Here is a 26,167-nt window from a genome sequence, read left to right as displayed (position 1 = left end):
TAATGTGCGAGATGCATGCATAATAGCTTTCTCTGTTGCATCCGGGAAGCCAGTTCCAGCCTCTGCAATATGAATCATTATATTCCAAACATACTGAGCTTATACACCAATCAAACAGACCAAAATATAGCATAAACTAGAAAATAACATTTGTACAAGGTTTGGCCAAATGTGGCTGCGAATGTGGGAGGCAGTGAATAATAGACAGGGCATAATTCAAGAGTGGTAAAACGTATAACAATGGTTCATAGGTCAAAATAGAGCTTATAATAAGAAGAATATGAATATGAATAGTTCAGTTATTTAACAATTATACGGTAAAAATATACGCATATATATATGTACGTATAGTATCTGATTCATCTAATTGGATGAAAAGAACTATGATTATCTTCGTCATGAGAACCATTAAAATAATAGAGCCAATCCCAAAAATTGTAGAATTGTCAGGATGTGACTACCAAGATTATAAGATCTTACGTGAAAATCACATCATTGTCTATTCTGACCCGTCGTATCGGAATAGTATGCAATATAATGTCTGAAGTTTTTAAAGAACTTATTGATGCTAAAGATTGAATGATATATTTAATGTGAGTAAAGACAAATTATACAGAGTAGCCACGTCCGCAATGCTGAGTAATGATATTTGACTGAATTAAATTGATTTATTCAATTCTTCCCGCCTTCCCCGTTGTTGACCTTATATAATGTTTTGAATTATTTGAATTGTAGTATGAACTGGGTGGGAATCCCAGAATTAACGCAATTGAATTAAGAGGTGAGACACAAGCACAAACGAATGTATTGTATTTGGAATTCGAAATCGAGCATTCAACAAGTACAAATGTTTCATTAGTCCATTCAAACACCACATCCGCCACAGCTTAAATAGAAGTAAAAGTGTTTGTAATCGGTTTTACGTCTTCTTCTTAAGTTCAATCTGAGTCTGTCCGGCATTGTATCGGATAGAAACTTTGTAGTATCTAGAATGCGCTCATTAGTATTGGAATTAACAAACGAAATTGGAACGGACTTACCTGAAATAGTATACAATCAGCATATCGGTTTTGTACTGAAATCATTAATATCTAGAATTTGAACCATAGATTTTTCAACACTATCCTCCCCCACGAAATAATGTTGGATCTTTATATCCCCAAGTTATGAATAATGTGGCTTCGTTTAAAACATATTTCTCACTGTTTTTGTGATAAGGATAAACAGCAGTTGATATGAAATCATCCGAAATGTAATAAAACTCGAGGTCACTTAGTACTCGTGCTTCGCATTGAGCAGGTTTTTCACAAGGATCAGATGCATTATGAGGATAGGATATATGATATGACATCAGGATTTGATTCTTCTGTAATATTCTCATGAAATTCATTTGGACTGTCATTGAAGCGCGTAGGATCGTTAGAAAAATCAGCATCTATCCAAACCACATCAGGTTTTTGATCATGATTAGGTTCATTCAACATATTTTCCTCAGAAATGCAAGTAATTTCATAAGAAATGCGTGAATCATTAGGAAAAGTCATACCTGGTACAATAGCATGAGAATTCTGATAAATCGGTTGATTAGGAACTGTTGTCTCACAAGAATTCTGGATTTCATTTAACTCTGAACTGCCATATGACTCTGCACTGTCTTTTGAAATCGTTGATAAAGATAAATGATTATCATGAATACTCGACTCAGTAGAATCAGAATTACAAGACTTAATATTAGTTGCAGTAAGATGAACATTAGCATTACAAACTGACTGAACTTGTCCAATATCACGACATTTGAAGCACTTAGAATTACGAAATTTACATGAATTAGAAGAGTGGAACTTGCAACAGGACAAACACTGACCAAACTTGTCCCCATCCTCGTGAACTGCGTCCTAACTCAATGAATTGTCTGCATAACCTTGAGTATACACTGGGTTGGGATGATGCAGTAATGTAGTGATGTTTTTAAAATCCCCATGAATCATTTTACGACATCTCCCTCCTTTACCGCATTCGAAATTTGTACAATTAACATAGTCTAGCAGCAGTTCCTTGAGAGTTGTATAAGGAAGCGAGATAGGCTTTTCCTGCATAGTCAGAATTCTTAATAAGCTGTAGGCTCCTTTCCAATGAATGTGAGGAAATGTGCCGCAATATTAACATCCTCATCATCTTCCTTGGTCATAACCCAGATTTCGAACCTTTCAAAGTAATCCTCAAAAGCTTCAGAAGTTGGATGAATATCTAACTTTTGCATTGCAGGCTCCATCGCGACGCCAATATAATGTTTTGAATTATTTGAATTGTAGTGTGAACTAGGAATCCCAGAATTAATGCAGTTGAATTAAGAAGTGAGACACAAGCACAAACGAATGTATTGTATTTGGAATTCGAAATCGAGCATTCAACAAGTACAAATGTATCATTAGTCTGTAGCGTGGTGTCGAGTCGAGGTTAACTATGAACACCGCTACCAAAAAACACGTGCCAAGTTAATCAGAAGGCGAAGGTTGGACGTAACCAAATAAATCCATAAAATCTTCGAGAAGCCAAATATCAGAAGACAGTTAATGGACCAAATCGTGATATATTCACTGGCGATCTCGTGGCATCGAAAAGATACCGAGATCGTGCCAGGATACAAGCTTGGTTACAGAATGTAACAGAATTCGCGCGAAGTTACAATCAAAGTGTGAGTATATGAATGGAAGCAAAATATAGCTGTCATTAGCACAGTCAAACAAAAGCACATTAAAACAAGCACTGGTACAGTTGGTTATAATAATAATTGTTTTTATTAAACCAGTCGTGTTCTCGTGATAAATGTGAGTCACTACAGGAGCCCCCCGCTAGAAAGGGTTTACACTTTCGATAAATAGCGGTTTAAATCGTGGGACTGATCGGCTGACGAGCGATTGTAGGACGGAAGAATTGGCGAACAGGAAAGCGATCGTCGATCGTCGAGTTGCCGACGAAGGTCGTCTTCGGAGAACGGCACCAGGAGCGATGTGCTGTATTTGTTGTTTGAGTTGGCATGCCACACGAGTGGTTCGTAGGGGTCCGGACCAGGAAACGCTGCAGACGTAGGACGAAACCACGTTGAGCCGATGAACCAGAAGCGACCATAACGACCAAGTTCGAGACCAAGCGTATGCCAAGCATTCGAAACCAAAATATCGACTGAGTACGTTGACAAGAGCGTGGGTGATCAGGCCAGCTTTCGCCAAAGTTGACTGAAGTCGACGGAACCAAACGGAGATGGTCGATGGCGTGGGCTCAGGAAACAAAAAGAAAATCAAAAAAGAGGAGAGTGTAGCATGCGTGTAGCATAGGAATAATCCTACACCGTATCGGTTGTTCACTGCGCGACTAGTCGCGGAAGCGTACGGGTAACCGTACTCGGTGACCGGAACGTGAGATGGTAGTCTCGTGAGCCTGCAATCTCATCCGAGGTCAGAGGCGGCGTGTTCTGCTGACCTGGATGTGAGACTGTCGTCTCGTCCGTAGACGGTGCAGATGACGCGTGCTACTGACCGGGACGTGAGAATGAGGTCTCAGATGTATCTAGCGTGGGACCTGAAGATGGTTTGAGGATCCCGCTAGTAGGTTTGATAGGTCTAGCATTGAATCTCAGGTTATCAGATAGGGCACTGTCATCGACGTGTGCTGGTTTGAGACGATCAATGCTGACGATCTCGACGCGGCCGTGTCGATCAACCTTGAAGGTCTTTTCGTGACGAGCGATCACGTGAAAAGAGCCTTCGTAAGGTTGTTGCAAAGGTTTGCGTACCGAATCTACTCGTAAGAAAACATGTGAACAGGTAGATAACTCTCTCTCGAGAGCGACCTGTCAATGTTGTATTCGAGTTGACACCGGAGACAGCGTTCGCATAAATGCAGACAGTCGTTGGACGTAGTCTGATTTACCGAAATCAGGTCTGCTCCGTGCTGTGAAGAATTCCCCGGGCAGACGCAATGTCGTGCCGTATACAAGTTCAGCGGCGGAACATTGGATATCTGCCTTTAAGCTCGTTCTGATACCTAAAAGAACGAGCGGTAAGGTTTCGTACCAGTCGTCGTTCTCGTGTGCTCGTAGAGCACTTTTAAGTTGGCAATGAAACCGTTCAACTTAACCATTTGATACTGGGAGGTAGACGTTAATGCGTATGCGTATGCATTCCGTACCAAGCAGCCGAGTCAGCGAGGAGAATAGTTAATGGGGGAAAATTTCCCGAATAAAGCGTGGAATTCATCGTCACGCGAATAAAAAGTGACAAGGATTCGGTACACGTACATGGGAGTGTATTATATTAATACTACTCTTATCGTTATCCGTCATGTCGAGTATATTATATATTTAAAAATATGAAAATATACGACAGACATGGATAGATAAATCATAGACTCACCGAATTGGCTTCTTTGGAAGATTTGACCAGAGGTTGAGGCGTGTTCCAGAACTTGGGTCACCAATTGTAGCGTGGTGTCGAGTCGAGGTTAACTATGAACACCGCTACCAAAAAACACGTGCCAAGTTAATCAGAAGGCGAAGGTTGGACGTAACCAAATAAATCCATAAAATCTTCGAGAAGCCAAATATCAGAAGACAGTTAATGGACCAAATCGTGATATATTCACTGGCGATCTCGTGGCATCGAAAAGATACCGAGATCGTGCCAGGATACAAGCTTGGTTACAGAATGTAACAGAATTCGCGCGAAGTTACAATCAAAGTGTGAGTATATGAATGGAAGCAAAATATAGCTGTCATTAGCACAGTCAAACAAAAGCACATTAAAACAAGCACTGGTACAGTTGGTTATAATAATAATTGTTTTTATTAAACCAGTCGTGTTCTCGTGATAAATGTGAGTCACTACAAGTCCATTCAAACACCACACCTTATTTTCTTCTTGATTGTTGAAAATGTATTTTTATACTTATCTCATATTCAGCTTTGAAGATTGTGTGGTTGGGACCAGTACTACTACAAATGTTCGCGCGTTCACCATTGGTGACCTACTCTCATTTGATAGTGAATCTTCTCGATAATTATATAATATGCTCCAAGAATCGTGTGGTTAGTGATCCATATCACAACCAGCTAAAAAGCGCTTAATGCAGTGTCCGATACCTGAAACATAATACCTACAAAAAACGAAATAAAATTTTATATAGCAGGTAAGCGCGTCGGAAAGAATATACTCACCTGGGTAGCAGTAGAAAAAGCCGAGAAAGCAAAAGTGATTAAAAGAATAGCGCCAACACTTCGAATGTTTCACAAATTGAGGAATTTCAGCAAACTAAAAACATTATTTAGGGACACCAAAAAGCCAGCGGAAAAACATACCGAATGAGGCTTCCAACCGCCACTTCTTACACAGATGGAGGACATTATAATTCCTGCTTCATTCTGATTGGTCTTCAAGTCAACTGCCGAAAATCGCAACCGGAGCTGAGTTTATTTCCAGTCAGAGACGATCTGTTGTTAGTGTATAAAGCAGGCAACATACAGCTTATAAAGCAGATGAAGTGTGTCTGGTCTCTAGGTAGCTTCTATGACAAGCTTTACTGTCGAGAGAATTTCTATTTTATGTTCTAAGTAGGGCTTGCTTTGGAATCATGTTCTGACTGCATAACTTAGGTATTTTATTGCGATAATGCGTTCAAGGTTGATAAATATGGCATTCTGAACATTGTTTCTTTCATTTTGACCATTCGTATAGATTTGACAGGACCATTGCTGGCATGTGTTGTGAAGTTGTATTGGTTAAATTTGGCACCAGTATCTACTAGTTTTGAAAGAAAAACTGATACAACCGCTTGGGACTAGTATTACTGGTCACATGCGAACAGATTAATGTCTAGTACATAGATATCTGGAAAGTTCTCAAACTTCAGTTAGACCGACGAGGTTTGGACAACTGAAAATAGTATCTATTATAGAGTTCTGTTGATCTGACTTCAATTCGACTATATGCTGATGTCAACAATATATATTTTCCGGCTACCGTCGTATATAGTTATCGACTTAATTCGCGGTAGAAAATAACGGAATAAAACAAGTCGAATATCAGAATGAGTTTCGGATATGTGTATTTCATACACTTGTTGTCGCAGATAGACAATATGAAAAACAGAGCTGAGAGGCAGACAGGAGAAGGCAAACGTGCTCATTCTCTATACCACTGACTACAAATAGTAATAAAGCTCAAAATAAACAGTGTGTAGTATAACAAGCAGACAGGCATTAGATAAAAATAATGGGTGACAGATAAGCACACAAACACATACAAAGTGCATCAGCGTAGAAAGTTTGGCTATAAAAATAAGGTGGATGTGTATGCCGAAGATTACAAGTTTTCCGTTTATTTCTCTCAGCTCAAACCTAGACTACACATGAGATCAAATACGAAACCTGACAACATTTCAATAATCAAAATACTTTTTTCCAACCGGTGAATCCTTATAAATCACTAAAATAAAACACAGAAATTTAGATTAGTTATCTATTCATTTTACAAACAAACCACACCAAGTGATTTTAAACTTCAACCCATTACACACGCAAGTGACTATCAGGACTCAGTAGCTGAGTGAAAAGAAAACTCGATGGCGCTTGAAGCAAACGACATCGAGTTCGATTCTCGGAATGAACATCAACTCCGTGATATAGGTACATCCAACTAACGAGTTCCAAATAGAACGAAGTAGCGCTCGTCCTGGATCCCACTTTTAACCACTATCCATCCTTACTTAGAATGCTTGTGAATTAAAACAATAATAAGGCAATCGTCACAGAATGTACATATATATGCCAACAAGAGATTAATGATCAATTACATTCCTAAACAACAACAAAGAAGATTAAAGTAAAAAAAAGAAAACAATACCAAGTGAATTTAACATAACTTTTTTTATTATTTCAATCTTGTCATATAGAAATCAATTAAGTTCTTGTGATGAATAGACATGAGGAATTAAAAGTAAACAAAAAGAAAAGAAAAAAAAGAAAACAACCAATAAACCATTAAAAAAATTCATAAAAAAAACAGAAAAGAAATAAAAAGAGAAAAGAGAAAAAAAACTTTTTTTTTCTTAAAAAATAACAAACTTGTGCAACCGGGAAAACTTATTTATTAAATTTATTCAAATATTCAAAGAGAGGTTTTTGTGTGTATTATAATTAAATTCATGAGTCAATCCAATCTAAACTACCATAGAAAACCTGGAAGCTTCAAAAAGCCGTTTCATTCTAATATAAGATTCTTCAGTATCAATGCGTATCCATGATCCCATCCTGTAAGATTCTAGCTTAAGACTCATCAATCTCACACTGGTGAACGTTTAATCTCTAGACTATTGAGCCGGTATCTAATAGTAATAATGTCTAACTTTAATCAATCCACAAAATTGTGCCATCACAATCAGTACTTCTAAGAAATCACATACTAAGATGAAACAGTCTTCTAGTACTTCCAGGCTTCCTATGATGGTCTAGTTTGAATTGAATCATGAATTCATATATAAATATAGTTTAATATTGTGTATTATTTATTATTATTTTTTAAAAAGAAATGTGTTTTATAGTATTTTATTGATTTTTAATTGATTTTTGATAAAAAATAATTATTATGTACAAAATTGTTATCCTGGATACAAAAACACAAAACAAGGGAAGTTTGTTTTATTATTATTATTTAAATAGGAAAATCTTGTTCCAATGTGCGTGTGTATGTATGTATGTATGTGTGTGTGTGTCAATGATAGATGTACTTGTATTTATATAAAGTTTAATTCATAATAATTGATTTTTTATTATGCATTTGTAAGCATAAACTATTACGCATATAAGCTGGTAATCGAAGTGAACGACTTTCACGATCAAATACATAAATTGGTTCATTTGTCCAAATTGAACCCTAAAAAAAAATTACATAAATGGATAGAAAAAATATGTCAGTATAAAGACAATACTATATAATTGAAGAACATATGGAACTCAAAACAACTTTCAACCAGTATCAAAGTCAGAATCTTCAATACGAACATCAAGACAGTTCTACGTATTGGAGAACTACCACAAACATCATCAAAATGATACAGGTATTTATAAATAGTTTTCTATTGAGCATCCATTGACTGGATACCATCAACAACAGCCTACTGTGGGAGAGAACAAACCAGCTTACAACTGAAGAGGAAATTAGGAAAAGACGATGGAAATGGATAGGACATACATTACGGAAATCATCAAACTGCATCACGAGGCAAACTCTAACTTGGAATTTTGAAGGGAAGCAGAAAAGAGAAAGGCTGAAGAACACATTATGTCAGGAAATGGAAGCAGATATGAGAAGGATGAATAACAACTGGTAAGAGCTGTAAAGAAATGTCCAGGACAGGGTTGGATGGAGAGCGCTAATGGGAGGCTTATGCTCTTCCACGAGGAGTAACAGGCGTAAGTAAGTCATTATTTGATACTATATGGTTGAGAGGACTCAACTGAGATGAGTAGAGCATGGTCATATGTTGTTTCTTTTTTATATATAACCTTTAGGAATCAATGGATATGCTTATCAAGTAAAGAATATTGTTGTCAAGTATCGTAGTAAATAAATTTACCATTGAACTGATGTATTCATGCTAACTGGTCAAAGCATGGTGAAGATTGTTTTATTGTTTACTTTATACTGGTCATTACATTCTACATTTATTATATCCTGTTATTTCTTGTTCTCTAAGAAAATCCAAGACAAAGAAGTATTGTAAACAAAAATGTTTATGGGTAAATGAATGATAGAAGGTTTTCACTTAAATGCTACTATCTATATGGCCTTAGAATCTATCTGCTTTATATGCTGTTATAGTAGTTCAAGTGAAATTGAGTTTGTTCACATTTAATCTGGTTAAGCCCTTTTGTTAACTTATTTAACGAACAGAGTCATTTGTACAATAATAACTTATCTATATCATTGTGCCTTTATTATTTTTACACTTATATAAATCGTATGTTGGAGCATCGCTAACTGCCTACTCATATATTCATTCTGCTATTAGTCGCTTAACTCTGCCTGGATTCCCTCCGGGGGCTTCTGCCAGTCCCAAGCCCGGATAAAGGAGGAGGGTTGGGCATGGGGTTAGCGACCCCATCCCGTAGAAAACTAACTCGCTAAAAAAACGCTAACCAGAAAAAAGTATTAGTCGCTTAATTGATTCGATGATTCATACATCTCACTGTGTATATATATGTACATTTTATTCATGTTCATTATACTCGCTATTTCGTACTCGTATTCGAGGACTCTCTCGCTTGTCTTCTAGCTTTCCGGTACTACTCTTTCATGCTCGCTTAACGTACCTGTAAATAGGATATCTGAGTGTGGTTCCATAATGAACGTAATCAACACTTCGTATTCGCCTTCTGATTTATACACCTTTGGGGCGTTATCTAGTAACGGTTATCAAGACGAACTGTATACAAAGTTTAAGGATGATATTAAATACCGACCACCACACTGTTTAATAAGTCTTTTCTTTTCTGTTAGCATATAGAATAGAAACACCGATGAGTTGTTTTGTGTTAAATGTTAGGTCTAGCTGGGTTTGTATTCGTTCTCCTTCATACCAAAACAATCCTCAATAGTTCATGAATAGAATTTACTTTAGACTAACTGGAAATCCAGGTACCGTAATAATAATAATAATAATAATAATAATAATTATTATTATTATTATTATTATCAAGATTTTAACATTTGTTGGTGAGACTATCATTTATGGAAGAACCAATCACGTATAAAATAACAGGTCTTGAATTTTTGGCGCGAAATTAACTCGTCCATTTGGCTCAATAGATTCATGACATTATAACCGATGTCAGTTCGTGATGAAAATCCTAAATGTAATTCCTAACCATAGTCATCAACTGTGAATCATAATTTTAATTCCCCACACTGGTTTATAACCCTCATTTGGTCCTATTTATTAATTGGACACTCTGAAGGTCAGTCGTCCATAAATTATAGTCTCACCGAACATGTTAATAAATCATTTAAAACTTACATTATTAATATCACGTTGCCATTTAAGTACAGCATCATCATCATTGAAATATGTTGAACATGAAATAATCAGTGCATGGCTATCTGTAATTCTAGATTGTTTTTTGTTAAAAAAAGATAATAAAATGTTGAATAAGTTCACACATATTAAGTTTGAACTATTAATTATCTATTTAAACACATAAACATTGGTACAAGGAGGCACCAAATATATATGCGCCACATAAATCATTCCATTTGTGTGAGGGCTTGGATACTGTCCGGGTGCCCAAACCGAAGCAGATGGTTTTCTTGGGAGGCCACACCCCAAGCCTCTGATCTAAAGGTGTAGTCCATAAGGCAGTGGAGTAACGTCAGGAGATGCAGTCCCACGGTAGCCCGTCACCAATGCTTGGTTCATACGCTATTTGTTCCCTTAAGATCCTGGAGGCCATGTACACCATTAGTTTGGAATCAGGGTTTTCCGACCTTTAACACCCCTGATCCGAGAAGGGAGTGAGCAGAACTCTTGTGGCAGTGGTTGTATGCAGGTGGCCATGTGAGAGCATTCCGAGAGAGAGAGGGAGAGAGAGTTGATTCTCCCCACTCTCAGCCGTACCAGGGCATTTGGTAGCTAATAGTTAGTAAAACTCATCAAAGGTAAATGAACTACTTCCAAGAAAAAAAACAAAAAAACAACAAATGAATATTACTTATATTATTAACTTACTTTTTCATAACTAAATAACGTATAGGAGTTTCAGCTACTTTACTACGTACAATTTTTTGTAATTCATATATATGACTTGAATCAATTGCATATTCTAATATTAATGAATTTTGACGTAATGGATAAAATAATGGTTCTGGATCCTTGTTCGGTACATGACTAATATCAGGATTTGAAGGATAACGTGTAGATTTCGATAAAGTTTTCAATGTTGTTTTATCATTCAGTTGTAAATCATCTTTTAATGACATTGAACGCTATGATTAATGTGATATTTTAGAGAAAAGAGAAAATAAATAAAATAGAGAAATATCAATTGAAATATGGTTTCTTTAGTAGAGTAATTTCATTTGTTGAATTCATGAGTCAATTGAAGCTAGACAACCACCATAGAAAACCTGGAAGCACTGGATGGCCGTTTCGTCCTATTATGGGACAATGGTGTACGTTGGCGCGATTTCGTGGATTGGTTAAAGTTAGACATTAATATCTTTGGACGCCGGCTCAATGGTTTAGTGGTTAAGCGCTCTCACGTGAAACTGATAGGCCCTGGGTTCAAACCTCACGGTAGTCGGGATCGTGATACGCACTTCTGAGGAGTCTCGTACTAAGACGAAACGGCCGTCCAATCTTCCCAGGTTTTCCATGGTGATCTAGCTTCAACTACAGAAATTACTAAAATCTCCACAAAACCCCTTCTGATAATTTCATTTGATTTATTAATAAGACATTAAATAGGAAAGATTAATTCAGCAAAGAGTTCTCTTTTCGGGCAAATTCATTTTCAAAGCTATACAATCGCAAATATATATACTTATTTTCACAGGATGATAATAATACTGATAATGAACTTGTGATACGTGGTGACAGTGAGGTTAAATAAACAAAGGTCTCGTACTGGACCACTGAGCCGGCATCCATTGGTGTTAGTGTCTAACATCAAGCAATCCACGAAATTGCATCACCATCTTCCATTGTACTGAGGTAGATAACTTTCTTTAAACGACACGGATTAGCTCCACTAGTCACGAATTCTCACTAGAACTCTGAGAACTCCCTCACGAAGCTAATCACTAGTGAGCACATGTTAATTGACAGTATAGGGGTTGTGGATTTCAACATGAGACCTATAAGTCCTGGATTAGATCTTTAGTGAAGTCTTGGTTGAGTATTACTGAGAATTTCAAAACTAGGATGAAAATTTTGTCCAATGTTCCCTAGTTTCGGGCTTGGGTGACTATGTGATAAATACAACGTACAGTTGGAAGAAACGTTGATTATTTCAGTGTCTTAGTTCGTTTTGAACTAATTGCTTCTCTTGATTTGTAGTCGTTTTAACATCAAATTAATTATTTTGTTTAATGGAAAGTATAATTTTCAAAGGATAAAACTTACTTTATGTTTGGTCATTTGAACATTACCTTCGAAACTTTTTCTGTTTTCTGTTTCTAGGAGAAATGTGAAAAAAAGACAAGATGAAAGTAAAAAGCCTTTTGAGCTTTGATTTACTGTTAATCTTAATTTAACAATTTCATGGTTGAATTCATGAGTCAATTAACGTTAGACCACTATGGAAAACCTGGAAGTACTGGATGGTGACTTCGTCCTCATCAATGCCCATTCACGATCCCACCTCTCAGGTATCGAATTCAGGACCTACCGGTCTCGCGCGTGGATGCTTAACCTCTAGACCAGTGAACTGGCATTCGAAGGTATTAATGTCTAACTTCAACCACCGCCCACAATTGTTATCACTGAGTTACTAACTCAGAGTAGGCCCTGTTGAACTCCACTGGTTAGTACTTCTCACTAGAACTCCAGGTCACTAGTGAGCATATGTTGATTAGTATAAGAAGGGTTTCTGTGGATATCATAGTAATTTCAATGGTTGAGATCATGAGTCAACTGAAGCCAGACCACCGCCATTAAAAACCTGGAAGCACTGGACGGCCGTTTCGTTCCATTGCGGGACTCCTCAGCAGTGCGCATACACGATCCCGCCCCACGAAATTCGAACTCAGGACCTATCGGTCGCGCGCGAACGCTTAACCTCTAAATTATCTTTGATAGTTTTGTAAAACCTCTATATTTTAGTAATGACTATTACATGTAAAAAAACTACCTATAAATACGATTGTTCAGTTTCAGAAAATGATATCGTCGAAAAGAACGTCACTTTCACTGAAACTTCTTCATTCTATTTAATGAATCAATAAAAATACTTTCGGTTTTCTTCAATAACTTCAATGCATCAGCTTTAACTGTATTGAAACTTCAAAAGGATCCTCTATAAGAGATTAACAGATGAATGATTGAAGTACATAACTTCCATGATTTACTTGACGTAGACAAATCATGAATTTGATACAGACTATTCAAATCTGTCTTAATAATCGTCAATACAATGAGGTGAGATCAAATTAACTGGTTATAATAAGCATAATCAAATACAAATAATCCCACACAGTTAGTTCCTTTTATAAGTTTAAATAAAGCCATAACAAACATGAATGCAGACTGACATGAATTCATCATATTTCATGGTTTCATATCAGCTGCTTACAATCGTTGCTATGTATTGAAAGTTGACCACTCTACATTTACATCTCAGTCTTACAGGAAGTCAGTCGCGGCCCGGATAGCCCAGTGGCAACATCTCTGACTGTGAAGCTGGGTGATATGGGATATAATCCGTCAAGGAGCATCAGTTCTTTCAAGATTTCAGGTACACCTTGCTGAAGAGTGCCAAGTAGCACGAAACCCTGGTCCAGGGTTTCCTATTGACTACCTCTAACCACCATCTTATCCTAAAGTAATGAACGCAATGTCGAGTCACCTAGACTAGTGGCCACATCGCAAATAGGTCGATAGCATTCAATCTTCATTAAGAAGGACATGACACACATGACATTGATCACCACCCAGTGATCAAACAGTTGTTTTGCCACAATATTTAACTTTCATTATATATCAGTGGTTGTAAGCAGCTGATAAAAAAACCGCGAAACATGATGAATTCATATCATTCTGCATCCATTTTTGTTTTAGCTTTACAAATCATCGATTTGTAATTGAAGAATTTGAATAATGAGTTAAATATCCATATTTTCTCTTGATTTAACTTTAAACTAAACTTACTTTGATAAGTTTGAATTTGATAAACTAAAACTTCACCCATTCCTGTACCAATCCATAATGTATTATCATAGGGAAGTATTACAGTGACTCGTTGAGGATTAAATGTATACTCTTCTTCCTGTAAAAGAATACCCAAATGAAAATGTGTACATCTCAGTCGTATATCATGAAATTACTTGTAATAAGTTTTATTACTAACAAATATTTCAGTAGTGTAAAAATGTCAGAAAAATATACTAATAACTCGCACGGTATATTTTTACACTAACCTCACATATTTAGTTTACATCTGAAGTTACTTATGATATGTGTGATACAAACTTTAGAGCAACTGAGAAGAAGAGAATGTGAGATAATTATTTTGCCCTGATTTTTACTTGTCAACAATGTTCATCTACGGTTCTATACAAATACAATTTTTGTCTTGGTGTTAAAACTAAAACCCTGAGATCGTAGAATTAAAGTGAATTTCAATCGTGCTGGATGTAAGGGATATATCCAGTATGGAGAATGGATAACATTCATAGTGTTTCTTTAGAATTTTTGGATCACATAATTCTAGTTCAGGAGTTTAATTGATCCCTTTTTCATCCTAAAAATCCAAAGATCCTGTAATTCATGCCATACTATATCATGTATATTGACTACTGATAAGTCTGGAACAAAAACAAGATGACGTAATTTTTCCTGCTGACTTGTAATAATTCTCTAGGTGAATGTCAGTTTGTAATGATTTCCACCTTGAAATACTGTCATTTATCTCATGATGGGATATATTCATAGATCGATACACATATGGACGGAATAAATTATTGTATAGCCCAGAGTTTGGTTTCGAACGATCAGATAGGCAACCACGATAATTACCACAGAGTGAGGCTCTTCAACTGTACATATTTTGTGTGACTGTTAGTGAATTTTCAGTTCAGTCTCATATATCAAGATGTTTATGTACTGTTCTATCAACTAACTGATTGCATGGTCTAGCTATCAACTCTATCATAGTTAAATGAATTGAGATGAATAAGTCAGTTTCTATTTAATTGACTAACTACTAATAATTTAGGTCAATTGACTTGAATATTCCATTACGAATTGGACCATTCAAAAAATAAGTCACTTCTATCAACCTGAAATTCAATCAATTCCTTCAAAAGAGATAAGTCTATTAACCTAGTGAGTAAACGAGATCTGATAACCATTCACTAGAACATACTTGAGCCACACTATTGTATTACGTAATACAACATGGTGGTTATGAGCTAATAGTCCTTTAGTAATTTGGTTATTGATTTGGTATCAAATCAGTGACAGTCTCGCAACAAGTCGTGATTCATTCAACGAAGTGCTATTCGGTCTACATAAATAGAATCAATGAGGATTTGAAATACCATGTTGTCAATAGTAATTATGTGTTTTATAAATTTCCATTAGATATAATCTAAAGTGATAATACTGAGCAGAACTCGACAATGAAAATGGAGACTTTTTATCGAGATTTTTATCCTACCATCATTGAAAGCCTAGAAGCTCTGAACTACTGTTTAATCATGACATGAAACTCCTAAGTAGTACTCGCCCACGATCTCACCATTGGGGATTACATTCAGGATATTCGGTATCTCTCACGAAAGCTGAGCCTCTGTACCATTGAGTCGGAATCCAGTGGAACAAAATGTTAACTTCAATCAATCAATGTGCAACATTGCTTGAGTATATTCTATTGTCTTAGTCGGGTACCTTTCTCACACTTGATACGAGTGAATTTCACTGGTCACAGCTCCGTAGAACTCCGAAAATTCTCTAAGATCGTCACTAGTGAGAACATTTAATTTAGTTTAAGCTAAAATAATTTGTTTGAAGATCGTTCACACAGAAAATAGGTGGTTAAGTAGTTAAATATTTTACCGACTGATTGAAAGAATAGTTCTTTAACTACTTACCCACAGCATGAAAATGATAACAGTTAGCTGAAGATGACAACTTGTAGCTAGTAATTTAAAAGTGAATGTTTCATTTCGTAACAAGTGGTGCAGTCAACACGTATCTCTAGAGCTAAGCATATCCGCAATCTTAAGGGAGCTTTTCTTTTCCATGTGATTCAAGTCTGTGTCATCCACTAGTGTATTCAAAGCCTCTACGGTAGATTTATTTAACGAAGTGAATGACCTACAGTTAGGGTGAGTTATGTACATCAATAGATTACCTAGTAGAGACCATTGTCATGTTTGTCATTTGGTGGCAAATGAATCTTATCAATCAACCTTTGGAGTGGCCTTTTAATTTAAACAATTCAATATATAACCACGTTATTGGATTGAATCATACCCTAACATAAAGAGTTAGACCAGAACATGATCAAATCATGTATAACTTTATATTAAACAAATTTATATCACTTACTGGCCTCCGACTTAAATAAGTTTCATTAACAATATTGAATAAAAGTATACGTATCAATCTATCTGGATCCCATAATTCAATAACTGAACTACCACGTACTGCAATCCAAACACCATTATCACCAAGACATATTTTTAATATTACATCTAATGGATTATTAGATATACTAATTTGTTTATAATAATCCATTGTTCTAAAACAGATTATGTTTTGGATTTCAAAAGGAAAAACAAACAATACAAAGAAAGATAATGTATGTAACCATAGAAACATTGAGTTATGTAATCAATTGTAATCACTACAGTAAGATCATTTGGGGATACTTACTTACGTCTGTTACTCCCAATGGAGCATAGGCCTCCGACTAGTATTCTCCAACCCACTCTATCCTAGGCCTTGCTTTCTAGTTCTATACAATTTTTGTTCATTCTTCTCATGTCTGTCTCCATTTTTCAGCCTAATGTATTTTTTGGTCTTCCACTTCTCCTTTAGTCTTGAGGATTCCAAGGGAGGGCTTGTCTTGTGATGCAGTTGGGTACTTTCCTCAATGTGTGTCCTATCCACTTTCAGCGCTTCTTCACTTGAATTTTCTTACTATGATTTAAAAATTCAATCCATTGATTCTGCAAACCACTTGGCTGTTTTTTCAGGTTGAAATGATTCACAGTGACTGTTTCATGTCAAACGAGTGTTATTTGTTACTTAAGTTTAAATAGAACATTCAGAGTTAGTCAGCTACTAGTTAGACGGACTCGGAGAAGAAAGAGTCACGAGGGTCATGCAGTGTCATTATTATTATTATTGGAGTAAAGAGAACTTATCATTATAGGAATCAGTAGTTTAATTATTCCGTGATGCATACTACAGGCATAAGTAGTATGTAACTCCAAACAGAAGTATTGTATATGGCAACAGAAGATTGAGAAGATTGAATCGAAGAGAACGGGAATAAAGAGTAATTGTAAAAGCGGTGAAGGAACGACGAAGATTAAGATAACTGATAGAGGATTCGCAAATCAAGTATTTAATGCATGGTTTTCACATTTTTTTTAAAAACTCTGTTCACAGTTAGCTCACCTGCAAATTCAATTACTTGAATATAATCATGTAAGTAAATAGTTAATAAGAAGCTCAGATTTTAGGCCACAGAACGATGTAGTACGATCCACTGATCAAGACAATGGTTTTATGTATTGATTTGATTATTGAAATAGTGCAATAAATAAGTTTAGATAAAAAAGAATGGGTAAGTTAAAACATGACCACCATGGAAAACCTGGAGACACTGGATGGCCGTTTCTTCGTAATATGGGACTCCATAGTAGTTTAAATCCATGATCCTGCACGCGGAGGTTGAATCCACTTCTTTTGGTGTTGCGCGTGAACGCCTAACCTCAAGGGGTTAAGTGTCCTGAGTTCGAGTCCCACGTACGGGATCGTGGTTGTGCACTGTTAAGGAGTCCCATACTAGAATGACATGACTCTCCAGTTCTTCCAGACTTACACTGATGATTCAGCTTTTATGGAAGGATGAATTAAACTATAGATTTTGATCCACAGCAGTGCTCACCCACGATCCCCTTCGCGGATCTCGAACCCATGACCTATCTGTCTCGTGTGCGAATACTTAATCTCTAGATCACTGAATTGACATTCTACGATTTTAGTGTCTAACTTCAATCAATCCATGAGATTGTGCCACCGTCTACCATTGTCTTCAATGATTTACTATCTCACAACGGCCGTCCAGCGTTTCCAGGTTTTCCATGGTGTTTTAGATTTAATGAACTCATGAATTCAACTATAAAATTACTATACTATCCACAAAAACCCCTTACTGATGAAAAAAAATAGAATGGGATAATTTAAAAATGTCAATTTTCATTAAACTCACTTAGCATGAAAAATGAATATAGAACTACCACTTGCACACCATAATTGATTCTTTGCCAAAAGTACAGATGATATTGGAATAAAACTAATAGTAATGTAATATATAGAATCACGTGGTTCTTCAAAGCCAATATTCTAAATTTTAGCAAAACAGATAAAACATAGAAAAATCATTCAATGAGGTGATTCAATTTAGTCGGAAATTCTAAATTGAAATCAAGTTCAACCAATTGTTTGTTATGTAATATGCATTTGTACTATGATCCATAGAATGTTTAATTGATTACTTCATTGGTATAGTTATACATTGGATTTAGGTTATATATGGATTGGTCAATAATAATCGCATTATCTCAATGAATAAAAAGAAAACAATATTTAAAACCTGAAAGTACTGGACAGTTGTTTCGTCCTGGTAGGAAACTCTTCAGCAGTGTACAATCATGATAATGCACACGGGAGTTGAATACAAGACTTTCGGTCTCGCGCGCGAATGTTTATTTATTTAAACACATAACCATTGGTACAAGGAGGCACCAAATACATATGGGCCACAAAAATCCTTCGATTTGTGTGAGGGCTAGGATACCGCGCGGGTGCCCAAACCGAACCAGGTGGCTTTGTTAGGGAGCCACACCTCGAGCCTTCGACCCGGAGGTCTAATCTACAAGACAGTGAAGCAACGTCAGGAGACTCAGTACCATGGTAGCTGGTGACCAACAACAGGTTCATACGCCATTTGTTCCTTCAGGATCCTGGAGCCCATGTGAATCATTGGTTTGGAATCAGGGTTTTCCAACTCCCCTAGGCGGACTCTCCATATCCACCAAGCCGGGTAAAGCGCCGAACATTCGGTTTTCGTCCTCTCAACTTCGTACACAACAATAGTGCTGCGAGAAGGCAGTGAGTAGGACCTCCCTGACAATCGTTGTACGCACGTGGCCGTTTGAGAGCATTTGGTGAAGGATAGCTAACTCCCCCTGCTCTCGGTCGTACCAGGGCATTCGGGGGCGCGAACACTTAACCTCTTGGGGCTAAGCGTCCTGAGTTTGAGTCCTACGTGCAGGAATCATGAATTCAACTATTCATATAGATTTTGATCAAATAAAAGATATCATAATAATCATGTTAATAAAATGAAAATCACATACTTCAATAACAACCAATTCACCATTTGTTAAACCAGCATAAACTTTATTAGTATGATCATGTAAAAAGTATGCAAAAGTTAAATCACTGACACTGTCATGAATTGGAATTTGCCAAATTTTCGAACTGTATTAAAAAAGGGATAATAAAATAAATAATATTTAATTTATATACTGATCTGATCAATGTTATTTGGCGCGATTATAATTTATGAACGAACCAATCAGATTTAAGATATAAAGTCTTGGATTTTGGCGCGAAATTTACTCATCCATTTGTCAAAATAGAGCTTTGGCATTACAGACGATGTCAGTTCACGATGAAAATCCAAAATCTGATTTCTAACTCTAACCATCATCTGTAAATTATAATTCTTATTCTTCACGATACTTTATAACCTTCATTTAGCCCCAGGAAGTAGATGGGCATTCTCATGGTCACTTTAGCGTCACTCAAAGGTCATCCAAAAATTATAGTCTCATTGAATAAACTGTTGTAGTGAATGAAGATTTGGCCCAGATAACCAAGTTATTGTTTAACACAAGATTATAGAGTACCTTCATAAAATATGCAAATTATACACTAAATACATCATTTGCACATCTTCCATCAACTGTCTCTTACAAACATCATTGTTCCTTCATTACTGTTGTTATCTTGATTGATTTCAGTTTGCTTTTCAGTTTTCTTTATTTCAGTCTTCTCAATCTTTTGCTCTCAGGTGTTCCCTTACGGTTGGTGCTACCTACTACTTATATCTGTTAACATAATTGGCGTACACCACACTGTTACTTAGTTTAAGTGTAATCAACTGATCCAATGCACTATATATATATAGTTCTGTCGACCTGCCGGGGCACCAATATACAACATCTATCCGGCACTTGGAGCGTTCAACTCCTGAACTCCAGCTGACCGCTCAGCCATCTACATCCAATGTCCGTCCAGCATCCTTACGTCCCACCGCTCCTCTCCATCGACAGCACTCGCTACAGCCCATGCCACCCCACCAGAACATTCCACTGGACGCCACTTTTCAGCACCAGACTGCCCCAACCGGCACCTTGGCTCCAGGCTCGCAGCGGCATCCACAGAACAGCACTCTTCCCCCTCTTGGTAGGTAGCGACACATTTGGTCTCGCACGCGAACGCTTAACCTCTAGACCACTGAGCTGGCCGGCATTCATCGGTGAAAACGTTTAATCAATTTAGGTGGGAGTTTATTATAAAATAGTGTGAAGATCCTTAAAAATCCTCAGGTGAAATCTCATATTTTTGTGTAGAACAGTTTCCAACAGTCTGATTCCATCACTAACAATTATTTTTTACTTTCAGTATTCAATAATATAAGTGCAAATTACCTAGGTAGTGTATTTTTTCACGTTTGAAGGTTATACACTAATAATAAGTGTTTACATGTGGGGTGCATAAAAGGTACAATAGTTCCGGAACGTATTCGATGCTGACATTTTCCAAAGATAACTCTACAGTCACTCATCAAAGTGGTGTATTAACATCCTTTAAATGTCTTCCCATATTTCAGCCATTTTTATTGTATCAAGCCCATACAGATTATTCTTTCTTCTGGACAGATCAATCTATTCATTCTTCTCAGGCCACATTTTGATCCTGTCACTTATTCACTTATTAATCCTGATCATTTTTCTATATGATCGTATGTGTGTTAATTACTTACCTTATTGTTTGTATCTGTAACTTATTTTTGGTTGACTATAACTATCAATTAACGCTTGATTAAAGTAAGTTGGCTCAGTCGCCTTCTTCACCGTATGTCATTTCGTCTCGTTTCGCTCTCCTCTGTTCTCTTCTCTTCGCTTTCTTTGCTCCGTTTCCCCAATTCTCTGTCCAGACCAACTATTGTGTGAAACATATGTATTCGAAATTCATTCTCATATTTTACTTGTTTAATTCTGTTATTTACTAACGCGAGTTAAGTTAGTGATTATATACGAGGGGAGCCGGAATGTATATTTCAATAACAATCATCAAATGATCTAACTGGAGTCATATAAAGAGTCATTAAAGAGGTGAGCCTAACGACAAACCTAACACAGCAAACTACATCGATGAAGAACCTTCCATACACCATACTTTCGATGAAAGAACTCAACGTAAAGTTTGACTTTTGCCAACTGACGTCATCTATGGCAAAGAGGAGATATCCATCTATCAATTAATGGACTAGTATACTGTGCAGCAGTTCGTTCTGTTCTACTTTACGGTTGCAAAACGTGGCAATTAACAGCAGATATTCGTAAGCTACTAGTATTTAACCACAGATATCTTAGAAATAATTCTCCCATCTACTGTTATCACCGGCTAAGTAATAGTGAGGTTAGGTGTAGGGTATTGGAGAATGATGATAAGTCAGTTGGTGAGGTTGTGAATATTCATCGGCTGAGATGATTGGGCCACGTGTTACGTATGTCTGAACACCGATTACCACGACGCACAATGCTGACCAGTGTTAGAGATAGTTGGAAGAAAGTTGTAGGCGGCCAAACCATAACGTAGCATTAGTCGTTGAAGTCACTAACTTCTAGTGTGAGTCATGTTGGTAGATGCAGACTACTTGGTTGGGGTCCGCGTGACTATCATAACCAATTGTTGGAGACTGTGTGTGACATGTAATCATAATCATTACACCATAGACACTTTATAGTGTTAATCAAATTACAAAATAATCAATTGTAAAACTTACTTTTGTATCACTGAATAAGCACATAATTGTTTAGACATCATACCAAGTAGAATAATTTCATTACTAAATGCACATATACAACTGACACGAGATTCCAACTGAATTGAAATAAATAAATAAATAAAAATAATTTGAAGAATATCTGGAACTCAAAACAACTGTCAGTCAACCAACACCAATGTCAGGATTTTTAATACAAATGTCAAGACAGTTCTACTTTATGGGACGGGAACTTGGAGAACTACGAAACCCATCATCCAGAAGATACAGGTGTTTATTAACAATTGTCTACGTAAAATACTTCGGATCCGTTGGCTGGACACCATTAGCAACAACCTACCGTGAGAGAGAACAAACCAGATTTCAGTGGAGGAAGAAATCAGAAAGAAGCGCTGGAAGTGGGTAGGACACACATTGAGGAAGGCACGCAACTGCGTCACAATGCAATCCCTCACATGGAATCCTCAAGGATAAAGGGATTAGTACAACGGAACAATGCAAGAATAATATTGGATCAATCAAAAACAGGTCTGAATAAGTTGATGTCTTGTCATTTCTGTCAAGGTGATTCATAGGTGATATGTATGTAAATTTGTGTGTGTATGTATGTGTGCATTGCTTAGGAATGAAAACTTGTGTGACCTTTATGGTAAGAAAGGATAGAGTTTAAATTTGTAGTATGATAGTGTGAAATTGTAAATACGATCAGACTGAATGGCTAGGATAGATGGTCCAAGTAGGATGTATAGTAAGACCTTCTTTTCTATTGAGAGTAGTATGATTAAGCATTATATGGAACGCCTCAGCTACCCTCCTTTCTTTGTAGTTGGAAAAGCCTTTTTGCAATATTTTGATATTTTAAAAATCGATTTGGTGGTTGTTGAAAATGGCATGAACTGCTATTGCCGATTTAATTTGAAGTTGGTTCAATTCTACAGGATTGTTAGGAGGTTTCTTTGTGTACCTAATATGTTCTTTGGCTCTAGTCAGGATTTCGCGGGATGACTCTCCAATATAATAGGCATCACAATCGATACAACCTAATTTGTAGACGCAGTTCTGTGTGGACATGAAAGGGATTTTTTCTTTCAGGCGAACTAAAGTATTACGTAGTGTGTTCGTTGTTTTGTAATACACTTTAATTCTGTGATGTTTCAAGATTCTTTGGATTTCTTCTGTTGTGCTATGACGGTATGGTAGAACTACAGTACCAATCCATGGCATTTCATTCGAATCCTTATTATAATGTAATAAATTGTTTTGTTTTAATATGCTTCTAATAACCTTCATAGGAAAATTATTAAATTGTAAGATGCTAACTATATTCATTTGTTCTTTTTGTTTGTCTTCCTCTCATGTGATGATCTTGTTAGCCCTTCTAAAAAGATTTAAGGCTAGCGAGATCTTTGCACTGAAAGGATGTGCTGAATGGAAGTCAATATAACGATTTGAATGTGTCGGTTTTCGGTAAATGGATAGGTTTAGACTTCCATTTGGATTTCTTTTTACTAAGCAATCCAAGAATGGTAGCTCACCATGTACATTTTCATTTTCATTCGTGAATTTGATGTGCGATGAAAGTGTATTTATTCGTCTTGAAAAAAGATCGTAGATGAGTCTTTTTTATAACAACAAATGTATCATCTACATATCTAAGCCAAATTCGTGGTATAATGTTGTGGGCGAAGATATTAGTTATTATTAAACTGTTAACTAATGTGTTAGATGGTTGTGGATAGGCGACAACAAACACCATTTGGCCTAGGTTATACGTTACCTGGAACTCGCTAGTTAGGCGTACGTGTAATCATGGTGAGATTGATAATTTTCTGTGAGACTTGTATACGCCTCGTCTAGCTACAGATCTTCAGATATTACTACTACGCTATTCACGTTCCTAAATGACCTCCTATTGGTCTGAGGTGATCACCATCGATTGGTCTATTAACAGTAACCAGTATCTTATCTATGTAGTCTTTTAGTACTTGTAAAACTCTGTTTATCACTGGTTTACATGAATCAACATTCTAAAATGAGTTTCACCTTCCTCAAGATCATAGATAACCTTGCTGATGAATGTCAAGTAGCATGAAACGTATGTCAATCTGGTTTTTCTCTTTGCTAAGTCCAAACACTTAACATCTCAGAACGGTGTATGTGATGTTAGTCATTTAGATTGGAGGCCATATTGTAACTTCGTTTATGGGAATCAATCAGCGACTAAACAAACAACATTTTGGTTACTATTCAATGGTTAATCAATTAAGCCAACTACATAACTTTCAGTAATGATGATAGAAAAAGAAGTAACATGGAAAAGTGTTTTTAATCTAGAAATAATCTTTCATAGATAAACATAATATCAAACTGTATTATAAAATGTAAGAATGATGTACTCACTTCATAACCGATACTTTGCATACAGTTTGATGTGACAACAACTTCTGAAATTTGGCTGTATGATTTATCACCATGACAAATCCACAAATGTTCTATAGTAAAAAACGATAATATTTAAGCATTGTTAATTGATTAGATCGATATCATCATGGTTTATAAAAGAGATCATGAATGGATAATATTGAAGAAATAATATATTACAGTAGTTGAGATTATGAGTCAGTTGAAGCTACACCACCATGGAAAACCCGGAAGCACTGGACGACCGTCCTGTCATACAGTGGGACTCTGCATCAGCATACATCCATGACCACGCTTCGCGAGATTCGAAACCGGGACCTATCAGCTTCGCGCGCGAGCGCTTAACCTGTAGACTACTGAGACGGCTTACCACTAGAACTTCAAGAAATACCTCTTGAAGCCAGTCACTAGTGAGCATATAATGATTTATATCAGTAAGGATCTTGTGGATACTATAGTAATTTTAATGGTTGAGATCTTGAATCAATTGAAGCTAAACCAACATGGAACACCATGAGGCGGGATCGTGGATGCACATTGCTGAATAGACCCATACTAGGACGAAGCGGCCGTCCAGTACTTTAAGGTTTTTCATGGTGGTGGTCTAGCTTCAATTGACTCATGATTTCAACTACTAAAATATGTTAATATATTGACAATTATAGTGGAAATATTTATGTGTTTATAATGGTTAAGCACAACTTTTCATTTAGATATTTCTAATATTTCCTTTGGATTATTCAATTGGTTTAATTTAATAGTATCATTTATAATAAAAATCTTACCATTATCATAAAACGTGATTGCTTGAATTACAGCTTGGTTTTCTTTAGTAGATCGTTTGTATTGAATGTGATTCTATTAAATAACATTTGAGAATAATAATAGATTTATGTTATAGTTTAATGGCTCCAAAAAAGCATTCGAAAACAAGAATAGTACTTATTAACTTACTTCCTTACGCCTGTTACACCACGTCGAGGAGCATAGGTCAAACATCAACACTCTCCATACAAAACTGTCCTAAGCAATCCTTTCCACTTATTTACAGTTGTTATTCATCATTTTCACATCTGCTTTCATTTCCAAAAGTAATGTGTTTTTGGCCTTCCACTTTTCCACTTCCCTTCAGCATTCCAAGTTACGAGTCGCCTTGTGATGCAATTTGATGATTTCTTGAATGTACGTCCTATCCACTTACAACGTCTTTTCCTGATTTCCTGTTCAGTTGGGAGCTGGTTTGTCCTCTCCTACAGAATGCTGTTGATGATGGTATTCGGTCAATGGATGTTGAGTATCTTGTATAGGCAACTATTTATAAATACTTGTAACATCTTGATGATTTTTGTAATAGTTCTTCAAGTTTCAGATTCATAGAGTAGAACTGTCGTGATGTTCGTATTGAAGATTGTGAGCATCCATATGGCGCTACTATATTTCGTACTACATAAGTGTGACTATAAGTATTCAAACTATTACATTTCTACATCAGATTACGTCATCCTAATGAAGGTAAGTACACTGTCTAGATTTCTTAACCCAAATGGACTATTTCGAGATTAATTTCTTTTTTAACAATCTACTCTAATAACTGTAATCCACATGAATAATACAACACTCTTGTTATCTATGAATGTCTTTGCATTTGTAAATACCTATCTTTCT

The 26,167-nt window shown here is 36.4% G+C and overlaps 1 protein-coding gene across 1 annotated transcript in view; it reads right to left on the bottom strand.

Annotated features, from left to right (window-relative positions):
• Positions 1-1,687: 1,687 nt before the first annotated feature.
• Positions 1,688-26,167, bottom strand: part of TBC1D2B (TBC1 domain member 2B) — a 97,789-nt gene continuing 73,309 nt past the window's right edge. Inside the window, exons 23-35 of the mRNA XM_051213955.1 lie at positions 25,288-25,360; positions 24,482-24,573; positions 22,082-22,179; positions 19,362-19,485; positions 18,212-18,345; positions 16,318-16,510; positions 13,915-14,032; positions 12,172-12,224; positions 10,777-11,033; positions 10,069-10,159; positions 5,517-7,925; positions 5,213-5,485; positions 1,688-5,151 (exon numbers count right to left, since the gene is read on the bottom strand). Of these exons, the coding sequence (XP_051072950.1) occupies positions 7,797-7,925; positions 10,069-10,159; positions 10,777-11,033; positions 12,172-12,224; positions 13,915-14,032; positions 16,318-16,510; positions 18,212-18,345; positions 19,362-19,485; positions 22,082-22,179; positions 24,482-24,573; positions 25,288-25,360 (1,362 nt within the window). The 3' untranslated portion in view covers positions 1,688-5,151; positions 5,213-5,485; positions 5,517-7,796. The remainder of the gene's footprint in view (positions 5,152-5,212; positions 5,486-5,516; positions 7,926-10,068; positions 10,160-10,776; positions 11,034-12,171; positions 12,225-13,914; positions 14,033-16,317; positions 16,511-18,211; positions 18,346-19,361; positions 19,486-22,081; positions 22,180-24,481; positions 24,574-25,287; positions 25,361-26,167) is intronic.

The sequence above is a fragment of the Schistosoma haematobium genome, chromosome 1 (assembly GCF_000699445.3).
Source record: "Schistosoma haematobium chromosome 1, whole genome shotgun sequence".
NCBI lineage: Eukaryota > Metazoa > Platyhelminthes > Trematoda > Strigeidida > Schistosomatidae > Schistosoma > Schistosoma haematobium.
Note: the sequence above shows the minus strand (reverse complement) of the source record. Positions and strands in the feature narration are given on the sequence as shown.